Below are 22,861 nucleotides of genomic sequence, written 5' to 3'. Positions count from 1 at the left end.
ATTTGAGTCATGAGAAAGATTAGAGGTTTGAACAGATGGCATCAGTGGCAATATCATATTAAAAACGGGGATATTAGGAAAGAACTTAACATTGTTAGCATCCAGGAATGTGTTAGCAGAGCTAATCTCAGGTGATATGATCACTTAAACAGAATAGGAAAGGAAAGATTAGCAAAACAAGCGTACTCTGCCAGGTTGTCAGGAAAAAGACCCAGAGGAAGACCAAGATATAGGTATGTTGATACAGTAAAAAGTGCCTTAGAAGATAGAAATATAAGATCTGATAATGTTGGAGTCTTGACAGGTAACAGATTGATTTGGAGGATAATTGTATATAGGAAGTTAGTAATGATGTAAGTTTTTCACGTAGTACTATCATAGCCTGTACATCCCTTGAGGGTACATATCAGGAATTTGATGATGTTGATGAGAAAATATATTCTTATTGAATCCTTAAAATAAGAATATAAGTCTTGTTGAAATGCATCAATGTAAGCAAACAAAGTTTTCACATAAATTTTTTTCTTCACGACTAGGCTACTTCAATCTCAATAAAGGTCGAAACGAGTCTGGGTAGTGGCCCTTCCCATAACCAGGTTACTCACTCAGATTACAGTGACCTCAGGGATCACCTACTTTTTTGGAGATGATCCTTTACTTACACAAAGTCCCTTCCCATAAGACACAGTATTATACATACCTGATTACCTGAAAGGATGTGTGCTTTGCATTACAGGATACTAAGGAAATTAATGTGAAGTCATTGGTCACTATATACATGTAGCCTAGTTGTAAAGAAACTTCATGCGCCAACTTTGCTTGTTTCACTTAGACAAAGGATTATCCAAACATCAATATAATTTCTTGGCATTTTTTTTAATTTAATTTAGAACTAAGTGAGAGAGCTTTCTATCCAGAATATTATAGTAATAGGTGTTAACCTTTTCATTAATCATATACTGAATATATATGATTTTTGTATTACTTCAACCTCTATCTTACAGCCATAGATGGCAGCTGACTACTGCAGACTAGTAAACTTTTAGACGATAAAAACATCCAGCATCACACCTTTACTTTAAAAAGTAAAAAAAAAAAAAAAAAAAAAACCTTCAAGGTGGTACTGCATGGTCTAACAGAAGCTGACACCAGAACCCAGAACCCTCCAAAATTGCAGACAAAACCCTGATAAAGGTAGCCTTATGCTCTGAACAGATAAATGGCCAATGCCTCTTGTGCTAGTAAAAATCAGCAATGAGTACCAACAGTCACAGATGGTTTTTAAATCTATGATATAAAAACCATCTGTGACCTGGCTATTAAAACCAGAACCATTACGACAGAAGGTATCGACAAGACAATGCCACAATTGTCAAAAATTCAGCCACTCACAATGCTTCTGCAAGGCCAACATCTGCTGCATTAAATGTGGAGAAAACCATACAATGGACAACAAAAAATTAAACACAGAGCCAGCAAAATACACCAACTGTGGCAGACCACATCTAACTAAATATAGAGAATGTAAGCAATACTTGGCCACCAAAAATGAACAAAAGAAAACCAAAGAGCCCCACCAACAACTACATAAGCACCCAAAGCAAATGTCAATTACCCCCCCAACAGCACAACAAATCACCCACACACACACACACATACCTCGTACACAGAGGTTATGGCTTCAAATCTTGAAAACCAGAGGCAAGTGACCAAAACTGTGTTAGGTCTATGAAATGCTCCTATCAGGTTAGACTACAGGTCTATGGACTTCAAAGACTAGTCAACAGGCAAAAAACGGGAACAGAGTAGAAAAATGTAAATTATTAAAGGGGTTTTATAGAATGACACCAAAGACATTTTTTTTCGATATGTAGCAGAAAAGAAGAAAAAGAGAGAGGGGTCTTCCCTAGAAATTGTGTAATATTTTGGTTGGCAAGGATGCCAAACTAAATATTTTGCTTGGAGGGTTGTGAATTGGTGAAGAGTTGACAGAGGTGGTTGTTTCTTGCAAACTATTCCACCCATTGTGTCTTGTGTGAATAATGGTTAAGAGTGTGCCTCCTGGGATGAGTCTGACTCCACAGAGATACCCTAAGAAAAATGGCATGTTTAGTTTCTGTCAATCCTCATTTGTTCTGTCATCAATGTACAATTTTCTTTCTTCTGCAATTTATGGTTATTTCTTTTGTTTATGTATAAGTTCCTGCTACATGTAAACACTGCTTTGTTGTCAATGTACAATTTCCTGCTATTTGTCTATTGTGATATCATTTGTTAGAAAATCCAGTTGCTATCATGAAGATTTTGGGCTTTTTTTTGAGAAGGCAGGTGACCCATGAAGTACTACTACAAGCCTCAGTACTTGGTCCTCTGTTGTTGTTTTTGTACACTGATGATATAGGAAATGATGTGACAGAAAATATTCAGTTGTTCGCTGATGATGCTAAACTTGGAGAGCAATGGTAAATGAAGGTGATGCAGAGATCCTGCAGGAAGACTTAAACTGAATAGAAGTAAGGGGATAGGTAAATGGCTGCCAGTTTAATGTAGCTAAGTGTAAGGTGATGCACTTTGGGAAGAAGAGATCACAAGCTGTGTACTATACTGGTGGAAATGAACTGAAGAAAACCAATGAGGCCAGGGATACACAGAGTTGAAGTTTAGAGGACATATTACGTAGTTAGCAAAAACAGCACATCAGATTACATGATTGTTAAAGAACACACTAATACGCAGGGATAGAGTTACTATTGTTCCCATATATAAGGTTCTAATAAGGCAACATCTGAACTATGTGTGCAGATCTGGATGCCTGGATTCTGTGGGGATGAAGCAGTGGAGAGAATCCAGAGGAAAAGTGATAAAGATTGTTGCAGGTCTATGGAATGCTCCCTATGAGAATAGATTGTCTGTACGCTTCAAAAACTAGCTGATAACTGAAAAGATGAGACATGATAGAAGAACATCTGCCAGCCTAGTTGGTCGAGTGGTTAGCATATCTGCTCTTTAACCAATAGGTTGTTGCTTCAAATTCCACTGTGGGCATGAATGTTTGTGACTGACTTTAGGTGAGAGTTAAATTTTATCGCCCAGTATAATATGAGACCACTGTTCTGCTTATTGAAGTGGTTTGAATAAGTTCTATGTTTGGTCTCTAGAGCAGGGTTTATGGACTATCTAAAAAAATAGAGAAGCACAAAAAAAATATAAAATAAAATATATATATAACTGATAAAATGAAAAAAAAAAAATCCTTAGTCCACCTACTGCACAAATGTACTATATGTTTGCAAATAGCCTTTGGTGGGTGGGAACCACATAAAATATATACATTTTTTAAAGAATATTTATAGGATTGACACAGAAGACTTTTTTCCAGTACCTATATGCCAGGAAGGAACACAATCAGGGTCACCCATGAAAATTGTGTAAGAGCATGGCTAGCAAGGGTGTTAGGGCTAGATTTTTTGCTTGGAGTATGGTGAGTGGGTAGAATGAGTTGCCAGAGAGGATTGTGAGTGCTTCATCAATGAATGAAAAGGAGAGGCATGATAGGTATTGTGCTAATAATGGATTTCTCACAATGAGCCATCTGACTCCATGGCGATACCTGTATAATAATAATATTTTCAAATATCTGTCTATATAGCTTCAGGTTTGTATCAGTGTGAAATTCGTCTATAAGAGAATGATATCAATGAAAGCAAAACTCATTCACAAAATAATTTTGAATAATATCAAACAGAGCAGGTCAAATTACACTTATCAATTTCTTATTTGTCCATTACAGCAAATTATAATGTCAGTAATACAAACAATTATAATTCTCTTAAGAAAATAACTTCATATAAACAGTGTAATTATAACTTTGAATAATTATTCAGCTATGGATTACGAAGCCATATACTTCAGAATGAATTACAGTTCATCTCTCACTAAACAGAAGAACCTGTAACTATGGTGTTCCTATACAGAAAACCAGAATAGTTTTACTATAGCAAACTATCTGCTATAAAAATTTCCATTAGTTTCCACTGTGTTTGAAGAGCTCTGCTCACAACATTCTGGAAGTTTGTAATACTGAGCAAGTTTGTTTGCTACAGAATCAACTGCATACCTCTGTCATGAGGAAACCGATATTAAATTCTATAATATAAAAACATAAATGAATATTCAAATATTAAATTTTTCGACTGTGTTAATTACTGAGTAAATTTCTAAATTGTAATAGTACAGTACCTGTAAAAATGATTATTTATGTCACCATTTTTGTTCACCATGGAAAATCGGTTCACATAATTGGAGAAATTGCTAAAAACAAACAAATATTTTAATACATTGCCAAAATATAGGAAGTATTTATTAAAGTTCTTTTAATTAATATTCCAGCATATGTTGTGAACTCCTTAAATAATTTAACAGTCAGATGTTAAGTAAGAAGAGGATAAACATTAAAATATAAGGACTAGGGCAAATCACCAATGAGTAAGAGTCAAATGCCAGAAAATCATCCATCCATCTATAGCCCATAAGCAGTCTCATTAAAGTTAACAGCTCTTTCTTTAATATCACCTGTTGGAAAACATTTTCATTATTTCATTAAGCACTTCCATATTGCAGTTTGAAGAATGACAGGACAATGCATGCTTCAGTTGGAAACAATCCGAGTTCAATTCTCACATGACAGGAGGAATGCATATGGACTTTTTCAAACGAAAGTGGGTTAACTGAACTTATGGTAGCAGGTTTTCTCCCTTCCCAGAAACTGATTTTTTGTTCCACATACAAGAAAATCAGAAGGGAATACAAACACAATTAACAGAAAAAAATACAAGGTTTCAAATTTAAAAAGGTAGCAGATAATATAGTGGACAGTAGATGGCATAGTGTGATGATAGTTATCTAGCTGATGGTAGTTCATATAATATGGAGTGGCTTCTCTTAATGAATATTTGGATTCCAAGGGGGGTGTCATGTAATAATAATAATTATTAGCCTGCAGACAAGTTCAAAGTACAGGAGAAAATTTGTTTTAACATCTCCAAACATGCAAGGGTTATAAAACCTAACAGCACATTAGTAAGCAAGCTATTTGTTAGGGGGAAGGGGGGGGGGGGGGAATTATGGTTTGAGTTTTTCAAAACCTGTAGTAACTTGTTTATGACAATATGACAGAAAAAAAAAAAAAAAACAGTAATTTTTTTTTTTCAATTAAATTTAAAACAATCAGAAATAGATAACACTAGAAAGGAATTTCTTAAGAATATTTTGAAGACTATTCCTGATCAGTAGAGCAACATAATACAAAATATGACATTATTACACACATTAAATAATTTCTTAAGAAACAAAGTGCACACAGTAATATACATCAAAATGTATATTTATGGTGTACTCCTATCAGCAAAAACTAGAAAAACTTAACTTATGAAATCACTTTCTGATGTTTTTGAAATTTAAATGAAACTAATAACTTACTACTTTTGTTCATGATTTCCCACACATGTCATATAAGGAACATAAGCAGCAATGGGTTCAATCTGTCTCATAAACTGATCACCGACTCTAGCATTGTCCTAAAATAAAGGTTGTAAGAATATAAGAAATTAATTCTCAAAAAATCCAAAATTAAAATACAACCAGTCACAGAGTTCACTGGTTGTATTTTAAGTCCATCATCTACAATGATTGAATAACTTCAGAGAAAAATAGATAAAAGATGAGATTCTAGCCTAGGTCATCTCTGACATGGAAAATAAAAAATAATAAATTAACAAGTAAACTGTAAGGCTACTCAGAATTCATAGTGAGGATTGTGACATGTGATAGACTCATCTCAAAATCATCACTATAAATGATAAGGAGATTCATTAAGGATGCAGGATTTAAAAGATTTAACTTCAAACTTTTAATCTTTCTCTACCCCACTCACATAGCAAAATTGAAACTAAAAGCATGTATATTTTTGAAAGCTTATTATTATTAGACCTCCAGGGAGTCAAGGACTCATTGAGAGAGGCCATACATCATCCCCACCAGCTGTCATACCCTCTCTTAAACTCATTTATACTAGAATGCACTCACTACTTCAACAGGCAAACAGTTCCACTCACTCATGGTTCTATGAGAAATCTAGCTCTTATCCGTTTCTTAACTGCATACACACTTAACTTCCACAGGTGCTCACTTGTCCTCTCTCCACCTTCCATATAATGAAAAATTTTATCAACCAATATCTTATAATGCTCTTTCAAAAGTTTATAGACCTCTATCATATCACTCCCTACTTTTTTTGTCTACTAGTGTCTGCAGTCCACATACTTTCAATCTATCCTCATAATCTACATACATTCCATACTTCCCATATTTTTGTAAATGCTGGCCTGGTTGGCTAAGTGGTTAATGCACCTGCTCTCAAACTAACAGGCTGTAGGTCTGAATTCCACCATGGACATGAATGTTTCTGATTGCCTTTAGGTGGGAGATGAATTTCATCTCAGTCCAAGACCACCACCCCACTTATTGGAGACCTGAAGTGGCTTGAAAATATTCCACATTTGGTATCTAGTGCAGGGTTCCTAGACTATGTAAAAAATAAATGAAAATAAAAATAATTTATTATTATTTTTTTTGTATGGCTATTTTTGTTTAGGAGTACCCCTTTTTTATAACATCATTAACTTTTTACTCAATTTTTAGCTCCACTTCCCTCATGAGCTCCAAAGGTGATGTACTCTTGAAATGGCTCACACCCCTGATCTCATCCCATTATATCCTTCTCCTTCCCCAAAATTTCTAACTTTCATCCCCCCCTCCGAAAGAATTCTCTGTCCACTGTTAAAAAACCCAGATTTAAAATTCACATATCTCTTTGCTCACCGATAATTCTCCCACAACTCTCTATCCTCACATTTCCACCCCCCCCACACACACACACATTCCTTTCAGTCATACTTCAACAGCAGATAAATGTATATCACCATATGCTAGATGCCACTGAATAAGAAGACAACCAGCAACATCCTACAAAGGTATGTCCAAATTATTCTTCTTATATATTCTTCATACATGTCTTTAAAACATCAGTAATGCCCTAAAAATTGAGTAAAAAGCCAATGACATTATAAATAAGGGATACTCCTAAACAAAAATAGGCTGAATAGCCATAAAAAAATATTTACTTCGAGAAGTAACATGGGAATTTTTCCAGAAATAATACCTAAAATAAAAAATTTCTAAAATTAGAAAATTATATCCTTAGGCCACCCACAGCACAAAATGTACTATAAGTTTGCAAATAACCTTTCATGAGTGAGAGCAACATAGAAAACTTCTTTGCAGCCTTTCCATAACTTCTTTATCCCCCTCTGAACACAGGAGACCAAATCTGCACACAGTAGTCCTGATGCAGAACAGGCAAAATGATTTCCATATTCTTATATCAATGTTCATTTCGACATTACATTATCCTCTGAGTGGTGACTGCAATTTTTGTTACGTGACCTTTGAGCTTGAACTTTTTATCCATCATAACTCCAAGACCTCTAGTTCATCAGTGATTCTAAGAATAACCCAACCAACATAATATGCTGTTAGATATCGCATCACTCCAAAGTACATAACGTTACACTTACTAATACTAAATTGACAGCCATTATCATTTGCATATACTTCCAGCATATTGAAATCACCCTGTAAATGCTGTATATCACAGTAGCATTTCTGATTGCCCTACCTATCTTTGCATCATCAGCTAACAACTGAAGATCTCCTGTTAAGCCCTTTCCAGTATTATTAATGTATAGATTATACAACAATAGTCTAAGCACTGATCTCTGAGGCACATCACTGGCCACCTTAAATCTGACAGATTCACATACCCCATATACCACTTTCTGATACTTTGTTAGAACCCACTTATCCAAGCCAATGGTTTATGTTCCAATTCCATATTCTCTAGTTTAACATGGGATATCCCATCAAATATCTTAGTGAAGTCTAAGAGTATCACAGTGTATCCATTCCCTTTATCTAGTTCAGTTGTAACATTATAAAATATGAGCAAATTGCTCTGATATGATCTCCATAAATTTAGTATATCCATGCTGTTCCTTGCAGAGTAAACCCATTTCTATATGCAAATTCTTAACAACTTCTATAAAATCTTCATAATTACTGCAGAGATATCGATAAGCAATAGCGACATTAGTCTTTGCACCATCCTTGTGCAATGGGATTATTATATATGCTTTCCATTCCTGTGGGATCTTTCCTGAGCTAAGACTCAAACAAAAATGTCAAGGGCATGGCCAGTTTAGCTGAACGTTCTGTTAGCACACGTGCTGGTATCCCATCTGTCCCAAATGCCAAATTCTTATCCAGGTTATGCAACAGATCTAGAGACTCCTTCTCATGCATCCCTATCCCTTCATCCAATGTAGTGATAGCACTGTATACTATGTTACACCAGATTGATAGATCTTGGTCAAGTGAGCACTCATTATTTGAACTAACTCATCTGCTTCTGATACTAAGGTACCATCTGCATTCAGTAGAGCTATTCTTCTGCATTCATTCTTTTTTTTTTTTTTACTTGCAGAATAATGATACAATTTTATTGGGTTGTCTTTAGCCTGTGAAGCTAATTTCTTTTCATACTCCAACTTAGCTTTCTACAACAGTCTTAATTTTTCTGGCCTGAGTGCAATATATTTCATTATTCCTCTCAATCTTATTCTCATGATATTCCTTCCACATCATCTTATTATGGATCTCATGTTCAATGAGATTACACATCCACCTCACTCCCATTCTATTTGTTCTTCAAACTCTAGAACAAATTCAGATACAGCCTCATTTGAGCATCTTTTAAAAAGTTTCCCATGTGCTTCTGATATCCTTCTCATTGAGCAACTAATACCATGGAACCAAAGAAAGCATTCTCCTGAGTTTATTTTATCATAATTTCCAGATTTGTAAGTCCAACACAGCACATAACCTGTCATTTTTGGAACATACATATAGCTACTTCCCAGATCAGTAAGGCATGATCACTATCACCAACTGGTGGAAAAGCAGTCATATTCTTAATCGAGTCACCTGACTATGATCAAATCTAACACTTTATCCTTGAGCCTTCTTTCACATGCTGCTTAAGAAATTTGTCATCAACAATAAATTCGTCTTTGTTTTTATGTGTTTTCTCTACTACCCAATCAATATTCGAATAATGTAAGTCATTTACTTGTTTGTGCTCAGAGTAATTTAGCAACGCATTTCGTCATCCCCTACAAATGAGCAGCCAAGTCTGTGGCAACATCCCACAATATATTTCATCCTGATAGCCTCCACTTCACACCAGACAGCCTCAAACTCAGTGCTACACAGGCCCTAACTGGACTCAAGTCATCTGATATCATTAGTAGTACTCCCCTCCTCTCTCTCTCTCTCTTTTTTAAAAATACTATATCCTTTGAACTTGATTCCAGTTAAAATATCTAACTCTGAGAGCCAGGTTTTACTAACACCTAATTGTAGGTTGCATATTCACTAAAGCAACAAACTCAACCACTTTGTTTATAATGATCCTAGCATTTGTGTAGAGACATAACTTACTGCCATGTTTTATAACAGTTTTTGTTATAAAAATTTGCAGTCTACTTAGCCCAGTTGGACTTTTCTCCCCCCCCCCCACTCGAAATGCCTGAACCCAAAGCGTAGTTCATCCATTCAGCAGATTCATAACTGCACTAAAAATTAAGTTTATATACAGAAAGCTAATAAATTATAGAACTCTTTATCATAGAAAAAATGTGCTAAATTCCCAGATAAAGCATTCACGAAATCTGAATATACCAATATTCAGATTTCCTTCATGAATTCTGTCAAGCAATAGTAAAAGGTTTCTTTGTAAAATAACTGATGTCTCCCTAAACTTCCATTATGCCTTGCCTGAATCTAGCACCTAACACTCAGTCTGTAGGTTCACTTCAAATCAAAGATAGTGGGCCTGGCATACTTTTTGTGGTATCCTTAAAAGATATTATTATTATCCAGGCCTCCTTGGAGTCAAAAGACTCATTGTGGGAGGTTGTTCTTAGGAAACACAAAGTTTATCATATCACTCCTTGAACTCATTGACCGTGCTTGCTCTAACCACTCTCTCAGGCAATGCATTCCACAGTTCAACCACCCTCCATGCAAAGAAACCACTTCTCACCCTCTTGCTCACAGCTTCCTTTCTTAACTTCCAGGAATGGCCCCTTGTCATTGTTCCTTCCTGCTGTTCCACCAAGTGAACAAACTCCCCAATGTCTACCCTGTAACTGCTTCTCAACAGTTTAAAAGTCTTGATCATATTACCTCTCCTTCTTCTATCTACCAAACTCTGCAGTACACATTCCCTCAGTCGATCCTCATAACTGACATTGTATAGTCCTGAACCAAACCATCTTTGTTCTCCACCTCTGTACCCTTTCCACAGTTAATTTATCCCCTTCAAATCCTGGGGGATCAAATTTGAGAACAACAGTCTAAGTGTGGTCTGATCAGGGTCTTATACAATGGAATGATAACTCTTTTATCTCTGCAGATCAGCGTCCTTCTCAGTATTGCAGCAATTCTGTGGGTTACCTTCACCACCTTTGCAATATGCTCCCTGAATTTCAGTTTTCTATCAATCATCACCCCCAGATCTCTTGTCTCCCCTACTTCCTCCAGTATAGCTCCCCATTTGAGAATGCATCCTCCCATGTAATGGAACCATCTTTTCCTTTTACAACTTCTGATGCTATTATCAGATTCAGCTCTCTCAAGTCCACAGCCTCTCATCACGTTGTCTCAATAAATGTCTTAATAACTTATTAAATTCCATTTTCTTCTTGCCATGCACCCTTTCTTCCCTCTCATCTATGTCGCTGGAGTTGAAGTATTCCATAATAACTCCTCATTCTATACTTATTGTGCTTATCTATTGATGCAGAACATCCACATATTTTGCTTAAATCCCAGGTCTCTAGCAGCAACCAACAATATATTTTGTCTTACTGGCCTCTAACACATATCAGATGGTCTCAAATAAACCATCTGTCTCAGTCCTAAAATCCTACTTAACTTCTATTTTATGTTGGCTGCACTTTTTTGGATATCATTACTAATATCGTTTCTCACATTCTATTCCAAATATTCTTCCTGATAATACAATATACATACATTCTATCTCTATATCATCTTCTGTCAACCAGGTTTAATAATGTTTTGCCAAGTCGAGCTGAAGATGCCAAAAACAGAGTCCACTCCTTTGTTTCTGATATTTCTGAACATGCATTTCAATATCCCCTTGGGTCCACAATTACCCTTGCATAATGTAATTACCAACTCATTCAAATTCAAAACCTGAAAAACTAATTGACATTGCCTGATTATTTCTACATTTATACTCACTTGTCTCAGAGATGGCTAGACACATGCTTTACTGCATCTTCTAACATCACCTTAGGCAGGAGATCAATTTTTTCACCTGGCATGAGAACATAGCCCCACTTATTGGAGGCCTGAAATGCCTTAGAAAAGTTTTGCATTTGGTCAGACAAGGGCCTGATATATATATGACGGCTGTTCAATAAGTAATAAGACTAATTTTACTGTCGCGAAACCACTCATCACAATATTAATTTCTGTGGAATAAAGAAATGTTGCTGTCTGTATTAACAAAATAGGTTGATATATGGCGTGTACGGGCTGATGTGCCAGAGTGTCACGTGACTAAACACAAGCTTATTTCGGCGCGCCTACGAGCCATGACCAGTCGTCGATATGGAAGAGTCCTTGGAACAGCGTTATGCGATTCATTTTGTGTGTGTTTGCAAAAATCAACATCGGGCACTTTTAACATGATACGCGAAGCTTTCCATGATGAAGCAATGTCGAGGGCAAGTGTTTTTCGCTGGCATAAAACTTTTAAGGAAGGAAGGCAAAATGTGGAAGATCTTGAACATGAGGGAAGATCTTCAACATCCATCGCAGAGACAATGATCAACATAGCAGCATCGCAGAATTACAGTACACCAGCTGCATGTTGTCCTGAATATTTTTGTGGGAAGTGTTCACTCAATCATGGCTGAACATTTGGGACTGAAATGTGTTTGCGCCCGATGGATTCCCACACTCTTGACACCGAAGCAAATGCAGCATCAAGTGGATGTGTGCACAGAATGGAAAGAAAGACTGGAACAAGAAGGCGACAACTTCTTAAAATGCATCATTACAGCAGATGAAGCTTGGTTGTATCACTATGACCCTACAATGAAACAACAGAGTAGTGAATGGAAGCATCCGTCTTCACCTATTCCCCAAGAAAGCAAAAGCTGTAAAATCGGCTGGTAAAGTTATGACCATAATGTTTTGTGACTATGAAGGCATTGTTTACAAACATGCTGTAGAACACGGGAATACTGTAAACGGTTCATACTATGCAGATGTTTTACGGACAATGGTACAGCACATCAAAAGGAAGCGTCCATTGCTGAAGAATGGCTTGTTATTGCACCAGGATAATGCAAGGCCATATATTGCTGGTGGTGTAGTGGACGTTTTGCAGAAGAACAACATAGTTATCCTACCACACCCTCCATACAGTCCTGATCTCGCACCGTGCGATTTCTGGCTGTTTCCTCAGCTCAAGAAACCACTAAAAGGCCGCCATTTCAAAAGCAACAAAGCATGTGTAAAAGATGCGGAGGCGGTTTTGAAAGAACTCTCAAAAGACGGACTTTCACATGTGTTTAAGAAGTGGACGCAACGTTAGGACAAATGCATCACATCTCACAGTAGTTACTTCGAAAAAGACCATGTAAATGATGACGATTAAAGGTAATCTGTTTTCTGTATAAATAGAGTCTTATAACTTATTGAACAGCCTCCATGTGTGTGTGTGTATATATATATATATATATATATATATATAAAATATGTTGCATCATGTGTACAAAAAACAAAAGAGAAAAGGAAGCTGGAACTTTGCTTTGACATTCAAGCATGATTTTGGTAACCGGAAGCCTCCATTATACAAAACACCAATATCCCCACTAAGTAAAAGCTATCTACTATCTAAATTTGCAAGTTTTCTGCTTATTTTTTCAAAGCAATTTTAGCATCATCAATAACTTTTCTGAGATAAGAATAAAGATTATCCATATCTCCAAATCATAACAGAAAGATGAAAGTGGGATGATGAATTTGTGTTTTAACTAGAGACTAGAGTATTTAAGACACATTAGTTTACTTAATAATGAACTCAATAGATAAAATCAAAACTTTTTTTAAACACTTCAATCAATCAGATTATCCTAGTTCATTCTATCAAGCTGAAAACCTTTTAAATTGTTAACTTTAACTTGCTGATATTCATAACCATTCATTCTGCTTAATTTTAACAATGAACACCTCTTTTTGCAATACTGAAAACATGCAACTTCAAGAGGAAAAAAGGTAATGATTATCTAATCAGAATAATTGCTACTTATGGGTAAAAAACTTGTTGCAATCACAATGCAATAATAGTGCAACAAAACTTAGTAATGTAAGTAAATCAATCAAAAACATAAAACTTTATTTCAAAACAGTAAAAAAATTTTCTATCTTCTTTAAAACAATTTTCTTTAAACAAATTGTTTGTTAAACCAGATTATAGGAGCACAACCTGTGCAGGTTTCCTCAGAGAAAGTTATTACCACAAAAATTTCAATGTTTTGTTTGTGAAAGTAGAATGAAATTAAAACAAAACCAAATGATTAAAAACACAGCACACAATCAAAATAATTTAGGTAGCTGAATTATTTATTACCTGTGGATCTTATTGTTATACAATCTCTAGAGGAAAAATTTTGCTTTGCTAATTTTTTGCAATAGATTTTCCAATTTTTTTTTTTTCAATATTTAGTAATACTTAAAACATGTGCTAAATAAAATGTTACTGTAAAAGTGCTTATGCATTGACTGTATGTCAAGCTGTAAGTAGGGATTACGCCAGATTAGTAATGAACGAAACACCAAGCAAAGGTTGCAAGGTCAACCTTTGCTTGGTGAAATTGGCAGAAATGACCAAATGGTCAGAAATGACGGCATCGCTAAAGGCTAATCCTGAAAAGCCAGCATAAAGAACAAACTGTGACATTTTGCATAAAAGGAGATTGTAGCTCTTAGTTCAAGGCTTTTGTTCCAGTCATCGTGGAGGTTTTTTCACTTTTTCTTCGTTTGGGCTCCCTTCTCGTTGCTGAGGCTCTTCTCCCGTCGCAGGTTTTCTACCCAGAGTGCTGTAGGTCTTCGTCTCCAGATTGCAGCAGGCTGATTTCCTCGTCGATGGCTCTCAAGTTTTGGTCTCCAGAAAGAGAGCAATTAAACGCAAGCCTAGCAGTAACTACGGCTGATTCCAAATCAAATATCCAACAGCGGAAAGATCTACAAGAGACTGCCTGTGACGTCTATGCAGCAAGAAAGTTAAACCAGAAAGAAGACTCTAAGAACCTGAAGTATGCTGAAATTTGTTTGGACTCTTGGTGAAATTGTAAGTAGGCAAAGTTTTTGTACTTAGTAAGAAAGTGTATCTCAAATTCGTGAATTTGAGATATACTTTCTTTGTACAGTGAGTGACCAGAGAGGAAGCTGGTAATCTACAAGAAATTGAGTGTAAAAGGGCGGTATCTCGGTCACAAGTTTTGTGGGAATATTATTTGTTAACCTGTCTGTTAAGTCTATGAATGCGCACTTAGTTTTAATACAGGAAGCAGTGCCATTGAGAATTTGTATGTATCTAGGCTATAATTAAGTCATTTAGCCATGGAGCCATGGAGAATTCCTGCACGAGTGAGGAAATTTGATGAGAGGAAACCATCTATCATGATGTACAGTGAGTGACCAGAGAGGAAGCTGGTAACCTAGTTTCAAAAGGTTGATGATAGACCAGAAGATGGTAATATGCTGAACAGACCTCTGTGCCAAATCCGATCAAATGCTTTAGAAATAATGAAAGCAACCATATGAGTTTCCCCAAACCTTTCAATGGCATGAGTTCACAGGTAGTTGGTGAATGCTAGAAGGACAGCTGTGAATCAAGTGGCAAAATCCATATTACTGTTTGTTAATTAGTTGGTGGACCTCCAGGTGGCAAAGAAGTTGGTTACTGATGACCGTGACAATTTTTTGAGAGAATGAAAGTAGGCTGAATGGGTGGTATTCTGTTGGCACTGACTTATAACACTTTGGAATGGGCTGAATGTAGGCTTGTTTCCATGCTACAGGATGCCAGTCAAGGTTGAAAGATTCTGGAGCACAGGTTTTTAGCATAATAAGCAGTATGCCATCAGCAGCAGATGTCTTGTGTACAACTTATTTGGATTCTTCTGATTTCTGACAGAAAACTAGAAGTTATAAGATGCAAGTAATTTTTGATAGAGATGTGCTTTGCTATGGTTATCAGTGCAGAAACTGGAAGAGAAGAATCATGTTACAATAATAATATCTGGATGCGAGAGCAATAGAAACACTAGTGGGCAAAAGTTGTGTCTGATGACTTTAAGTAGGAACCAGAAGGCTTGACTACAATTAGAACAGGTGACTAGGTTAAAGTATTTGGCCCCTTTAAATTTTGATTTAATGGTAGTTTTTTTTTTGCAAATATTGTGAGCTGCAATATAGGCTGAATCTGATGCTGAAGTTTCAGTCTCAAGCCATTTGTGATATGCTGAATTTTTTTTCATGGACTGCTTATGAGCACTTGTTAGTGAACCAAATCTGAAATAGCGGTTGGCAATTTTAGATGAAGTAGAGTGTAAAATCGAGTCATTTGTAAAACTATATTTTTAGTTTTCATCTAGTCCATATCAGTAGATCCTTGAGATCGTTACCATCTATTTCGTTCCGATATTTCTTTTTACACTTGGGTACTTTTTAACGACGTTGACGGGGCACTTCTTCTGGCAGCAATCAGCAGGCACCTTGGTGGCTGGAAGTCTGGAACTCACTTCTTTCACTGCTTAAATGACGCACCTAACATCTTCGGGTATCTGTTGGCTGGAATGGGTCCCTTGACCTAGAATCGACAGGATATCCACGAACCAGGAACCGGAACAGAAACTTGGGTGAAAAGTGTGCTTAACCAGCAATGACCATCAATAACAGCCTCTCATCTTTAACAATCCTCTGGCTACCCACGACCGATCTTCCCCAATGAACTCCCGCTATGACGACTGACCTTCTCCGACGGAAAAACATGGTGACCTGCTCCGTGACAACGACAACCTGTCCTATTTTTTGTGCCCTCAATGCCTCACCCTTTTAAGCTGCTCCAGTGACCTTGGATTTTGCTAACCTTTCATTCCCATGGGTATTCACATGAGTCTGCACCCGTCACGTTTTTTCGTTGCTACGTTAAGGCAGGAAACCCTGTACATTATTGACCTTCGTAATAGCGATAGCCTTAGGTCTTATTTTAATTCGTCTGGGATATTTCTTTGTCTTAAACATTCTATTAATACATAATTTTCTTTGTTCTTTGTCTTAAACATTCTACTATTACAATTCATTTACAGGCAGCCCTCGGTTTACGGCAGTTCAATTTACACCGATTCATAATAATGCCAGTTGCCTGTACGCACTTTCTTAGTGTGGTTGACTGAGAAACGACACTAGCAGGCATTCTAGTGTTCGAGTGTTTACCGAGCTACTACGACGTATATGTATCAAACCTAGTTTTAATGTTGAATCTACCTAATTGTTCTATTTAATTTTTTTTACGTACATATGTATTTAAATTGATAAAGTACGTAATTACATACCATGTCTGATGATAGAAGTGCAGAAAAATTAGCAGAACTTGGTGTTAAGAAGGCATGTAAATCAACCGCACTTGAAAAGAAGATGGAGGTGATTCGAAAAATGGAAGATGGGCAGACACATGCTAATGTCTGCAGAAGTATGAACTTATGTCCATCGACTGTTACTACAATTATGAAAAATGCAGATAGAATAAAACAGTCTGCACAACAATCTATGGAAGCACTAAATGCAAAATATGTATGTTATAGTAGGGGTAAACTTCATGAAAAAGTGGAAAAATTGTTATCATTATGGGTGGATGACTTGAATCAGAAAAACATTCATCTGATATAGGCTATTATAACTGAGACAGCAAAAACAATTTTTAAGGATCTTAAAAAGACAGATGGAGGCAAAGAAACATATTTAAGAATCAAAGGTTGGTTCATGAGATTTAAGTCTCGAAGTAAGTGCCACAGTGTCAAATTATGTGGTGAGGCGGCAAGTGCAGATGTTGCGACAGCTTTTCCTAAAGAATTTCAAGACTGCGAAGAACAAGGAAGTTATCCTCCTGATCTCATTTTTAATGTTGATGAGACTGGGCTCTACTGGAAAAAATTGCCATCACGTACCTTCATTTCCTGTGAAGAACGTTCTACTCCAGGTTTTAAAGATGCAAAAGATAGACTTATGCTTTTGTTGGGTGCAAATGTCTCCAGAACTTTGAAGCTTAAACCAATGTTGGTGTACCATTCACAGACACCACATGCCTTCAAGGGTCTAAAAGCCATGCTGCCAGTCTATTGGAAATGGAACAAGAAAGCTTGGGTTACACAAGATGTTTTTATAGATTGGTACACAAATTATTTGCCAGCCAAGGCATTGCATCTCTTGGATAATGCCCCTGGACATCCTCAAAACCTTACTGAAGTAAGAACACCATTGGATGTCAAGGTTGTTTACATGCCCTCAAACACAACATCGCTTTTGCAACCGATGTATCAGGGGATTATATCAATCTTCAAAGCCTATTATCTCCGTATAACATTTATGGAAATGGTAAGAGTCTTGGACACTTCAGGAAAAACTATTAAAGACTATTGGCGGTCATTCAATATTTTGAAGGGCATTAACAACATTGAGACAGCTTGGAACGACGTGTCAGCAAAGTATTAAAAAAGAGCATGGCGAAAACTTATTCCAGCATTTATGCATGACTTCGAGGAATTAGAGCAAGATGAGAATGTTATTGAAGATGTTACGAAGCTTGCGTGAGAGGTGGGATTGTACGATATTACAGCTGAAGATGTCACAGAAGTCTTAGAGAGCCATGATAAACTGCTTTCCAATGAAGACTTAAAAGAATTAGCCGAACAATTAAGTCAACATCTAAAGGAGGAGAAAGAAAACAAAGGTCCTCTGAGAGATATGAAAACAGCCTATTTACAGCATATCCTTGCAAGCCTAGAGACACTGACTGATGAACTCTGCAAAATGGACCATGATTGGGAATGGAGTGCAAACGTAAGAAGGAGTGTAATCGCATCTATTACCTTACACTGAACTTCTTAAAGAAAGAAAAAGAAAATCTAGGCAGTTAACACTGGTTACTTGTTTAAAAAAAAAATGCAGGTGATCCGAAATCAGGAACTTCAACATAGAAATATGTAATATCTTTTTGAAATTTCATATTTTTTGTATATAATTTTGTTTTGTTTTCGTTATTAATAATTTTATTTTAACAAATATATATGTATGTATTATCAAAGCTTTAAATATAATAATGTTACACATACTTCGTGTGCATATTTTTTGACTGCGTGGAACATAACTTCATACCTCCCATTAAAATTGAGTTTGTTTTACGCCCGTTTTTTCAGGAACGGAACTGAGGTGTAAACCGAGGACTGCCTGTATACATAATTTTCTTTGTTCTTAGTTGTTGTACAATACATTCAGTAGTCAGATATTTAAAATTACAAGTAAATCAATCTAATTTTAATTCCTAAGTAAAATCAGTATAGAAAGAATTTATTATAAAATTTCTGCCTATACAAGATTTTACGAAAGAGAGGAATAAAGGCCTTCAATCATTTGAATTGTTTGTTATTGTTCTGAGCAGCTATATACATCAGGAGGTTTGGTACAACAGAAACAACAAATGGATGCAACTCAATGGCAAATTCTGATAATCCCCTGCTCCCAATTTGTCTTTGGAACTTGATTATATTCATAATTTTGGGGAGAGTTATTGTATTCAGTACCTCAAACACCCCCCCCCCGCCATATACTACTATCAATCTGATTTATTCATGTTGGATCCTACTTCGTCTTAACCTGTCTAAAATAAGTTGCTAGTTGATTTCTAATCCAAATATAGAGAAAATTTATATTTATAGACTGCGCAACTCTATATCTAAATTAGTCCAAGAATTAGAGTAAAATCAACTCTCAACTACTTCTCTTTTATGTGTTGTTATTATATATACTGGCCGAGTATATTTAACTTATTTAATTCACCCGCTTTGGTTCGAATATTTTATGAATGGTGCAGTAAAAGAGATTCAGGCAAAACACAACTTTAGATTAACAAAAACAAACATTTAATTTAGAATCACAAATTATACACTTAAGTTCAAATCACTAAATAAGATATTAAAAACATTTTAGCCCTTCTGATAATACAGTCATTCAAACTCAGGCAATGGTAAATCTGTTATCTGAAATACAGTCTTCTCACAGTACATTTAGCTATTTAAAAAAAGTTCAATGCCACAAAATTCCTTAGTGATCATTCACATTAATATCTCACAGCTTCTTAAGTTTTAAAATACAATAAAAATGCAGTAACACTTCTTCACAAGTTTACACTCTTAATACCACACTCCAGCTAATTTCTGCAATAGTTACTATTAATATAGGGATATTTTAGGAAGAAACTCACTCACTTCTCTGCATAGGAATATCAATGGTTGAAATATTCCTACCGACAATCTTCCTTCTTCATCTACTTATATGAGAACACTTTTTGTAACTGTAAACACTTTAAACAATTAACAGCACTCATTAAAATAAATCTTAGTAATAACTGAATTAATTAACGGTCACAATACACATAATTAAACGTTCTTGCACAGATCAAAACACTTGTACTACATTTGACATCACTTAACCAATCCAATGTTCTACTAATAACTCGTGTATACTAAGGTAACACACTAATTCCTTAACTTAAAGTTTTTACGTACAGTTGCCTATTCCTCCGGCATTCAATTAATCCTTTAGGCACTATAATTCTTAATACCGCTATTGTTAAACACAACCTTGTTGCCTCTATTTATTCTCTAGTTACTCCGTGCTATACTTCAAGCTTCCATGTGTCCTTGAAAGGTCGGCCCTGAAATTAAATCTCAACTCAAGTATCGCTAGTCTTTCAGTAGTCACTTAGCTATCTTCTGTAGCTTTATTTGTTATTCTGAAACTTATTAGCTAACCGCTTCGATTAGTAGACTTTAATTAGCTACTTGAGTGACTCGCCATTATCACACTCTGATTCCCCGAATCAATCTCCTTTTAGATTCCTTCTCCAAATGCCGAATTAGAATATCCTCTTTTTCCCATTCCTAGCTTATATATCCCCTCTTCCAGCCTAAATTGTTCTCATGCTCTCTTTAACTAAAATCCTTCACAGTAAATCTTCAACATTCTCCCTCATGCTCTGTTCCAAACTCGTGCAAGCTATCTAACATACGTTTCCATGACAACAAAACAAAATATAATTAAATTGAGCCATTGCATAACGTTATACCTCTATAAGCAGGAACAAATAAAGAATATTTACATTTCAATTAATGCGCAGTTAAAATATTAAATACAAATTCTTATAATATTAACATAGCAATAAATAAAAGAAACTTAATAATATTTTAATACAGATTCTTATTACTATTAATACATATCTTTGATTAAATAATTAAATATCAAATAAAGTTAAAGGTAGTTATATGAATATTAATTTATAAACAAGTGATTTACATTAATTATTAATTACAAGTCTAGCTTATGTGATGGAAGATCACGTTGGATTCTGAAGCAAATAATAATTACTCCAATCTCTATATATTCAGAATCCAACATTCATATATACTTACAACTCTCTCCAAATTTTGCACCATCAGCCAAGAAACTGAATATCAAATAGATAAATATCATTAATTAAAATGCTGAAGTAGTGGTCTCCACATTTCTGGAATTTTGCTGCCCCCTCTCCACTACACTACTTGCTAATATCTGACAATCAGCACTCCTATCCATCTTGCTAATATACTATTCATCCCTATCTCCCAGTCTATATTTGACCTGTATATCACTAATAAGAACTGAAAGAAGTACAGGAAAATGGTTTGATGTAAAGCAAGGGAACAACCCTGCTTATTCATTGTCTATATGGATCACATTATGAAAGTGATAATAAACATAATATCAGAATCAGAGATATCAAACTGAGGTCTTTATTTCATGCAGATGATGTCCTCCTAAACAAACCTCGTGCAAGTCTCCAGGATTCTTTAATAAAACTGAATAATAAAAACTATGAAAATAGGTAGGAACATGGAATTCAGCTGCATTCTCAATGGAGAACAAATAAAATATTTCAGCTATTTGGGAACAATTTTAGTGAAGATGGCAAACTGAATATAGAAGTAGACAATAAAATAAGCAAAGTTGATGTGTTAGTGTTCTTGTTATACCTAGGTATAACAAGAACACTAACTAACCTAGGTATACAAGACTGTATTCAAATTAATTTTAACTGATAACTTAACATATGACCTCAGAATTGGATTAGAAATAAAACACTTAACAAAAGACCACAGATATGAGAGCATTCTGAGAAAAATTAGGGGAATAAAACAGATTGCATCGATGACAGAAAAATATAAAGATATAAGGAACTTGCCAGAAAAGGTTGGTCGATTAGTAGAGTCTCTGCTACTAATGGCTCATGCAAAAAATTAAGCAAGTTTGAGCGTGGTTAGTAGTTGGAAAGGGCCCAATCGTTCGATGCTGTTGGCACACTTCCCTCGATTAGTCTTTGGACTCCCTGGAAGTGTCACATAATAACTTCATATTGTTAACATTAAAAAATGTATCAGGAGAACTTATCTGCAGTGGCATTGGTCAGCAGAATGGGAAAGGAAAGGTTAGTAAAACAGATGTTTGATGCCAAGGTGGCAGGAAAGTCAGAGAATCACTATGATGGATTGATGCATTTAGAAGTGCCCTAGAAGACAGAAATATAAGATCTGAAAAGTAACAGACTAATTTGGAATGAATATTGGCATAAGATTAGTAATAATGTAAACTTAATTGTGTAGTACTAGCACAGTATCCTGTCCTTGTGGATATATCAATATTTATCCATAAGGATAGAACTGATGATGATTTCCTGCAACTTGCCATGCGGCAATCAAATGTCTTTGTCAAGTCCAAAAATATCATCATATATACGCCTGCTTTAAACAGCACATTTCTCATTTTATCATAAAATAAGTAGATTGCTAAAGCATCTTACTAATTTATGACAACTGTCACAAAGAATCCTATGCCTATCCATCTAATCCTGTATTCCACTAATCAATCTGTCCAATATCTTAACCATAACTATAGATAAGCAGACTAGTCAGTAACTGAAAAACTGCACTAACATCATTCTTGTGCAGTGGCACTATTTTGCCTTCTACTGCTGTTCACTGTTTAGTGAAAGGAGGAGTATTCTATTAGAGTACTCCTCCTTTCACTAAACAGTGAATCAGCAGACAACTTCTTTATACATTATGTAAATATATGTTACCAAACCTTTATTAAAATCAAGTATGTTCAATATTATTATTATTATTACCCCAAGACTTCATGGAGTCAAAGACTCATCTGAAAGGTCCTTTTATCACACATACACATCTCATCATACCGTGTCTTAAACACACTCAAACTCCTTGCTGACACCACACTCTCAGGCAAGGCATTCCAATCATTCACAACTTTGCAC

The 22,861-nt window shown here is 35.7% G+C and overlaps 1 protein-coding gene across 2 annotated transcripts in view; it reads right to left on the bottom strand.

Moving 5' to 3' along the window:
* LOC150102546 (acid phosphatase type 7) overlaps positions 1–22,861 on the bottom strand; it is a 217,272-nt gene that overhangs the window by 104,918 nt on the left and 89,493 nt on the right. For both annotated transcript variants that reach the window (XM_090399639.1, XM_090399640.1), the window contains exons 5-6: positions 5,479–5,576; positions 4,240–4,311 (exon numbers count right to left, since the gene is read on the bottom strand). In XM_090399639.1, coding sequence (XP_090255765.1) covers positions 4,240–4,311; positions 5,479–5,576 — 170 coding nt within the window. The remainder of the gene's footprint in view (positions 1–4,239; positions 4,312–5,478; positions 5,577–22,861) is intronic.

Source organism: Typopeltis vanoorti, chromosome 10, assembly GCF_054136105.1.
Source record: "Typopeltis vanoorti isolate ZY-2024b chromosome 10, IOZ_Tvanoo_1.0, whole genome shotgun sequence".
Taxonomy (NCBI): Eukaryota; Metazoa; Arthropoda; class Arachnida; order Uropygi; family Thelyphonidae; genus Typopeltis; species Typopeltis vanoorti.
The sequence above is the reverse complement of the archived record's forward strand: the minus strand, read 5'-3'. Positions and strand labels throughout refer to the sequence as shown.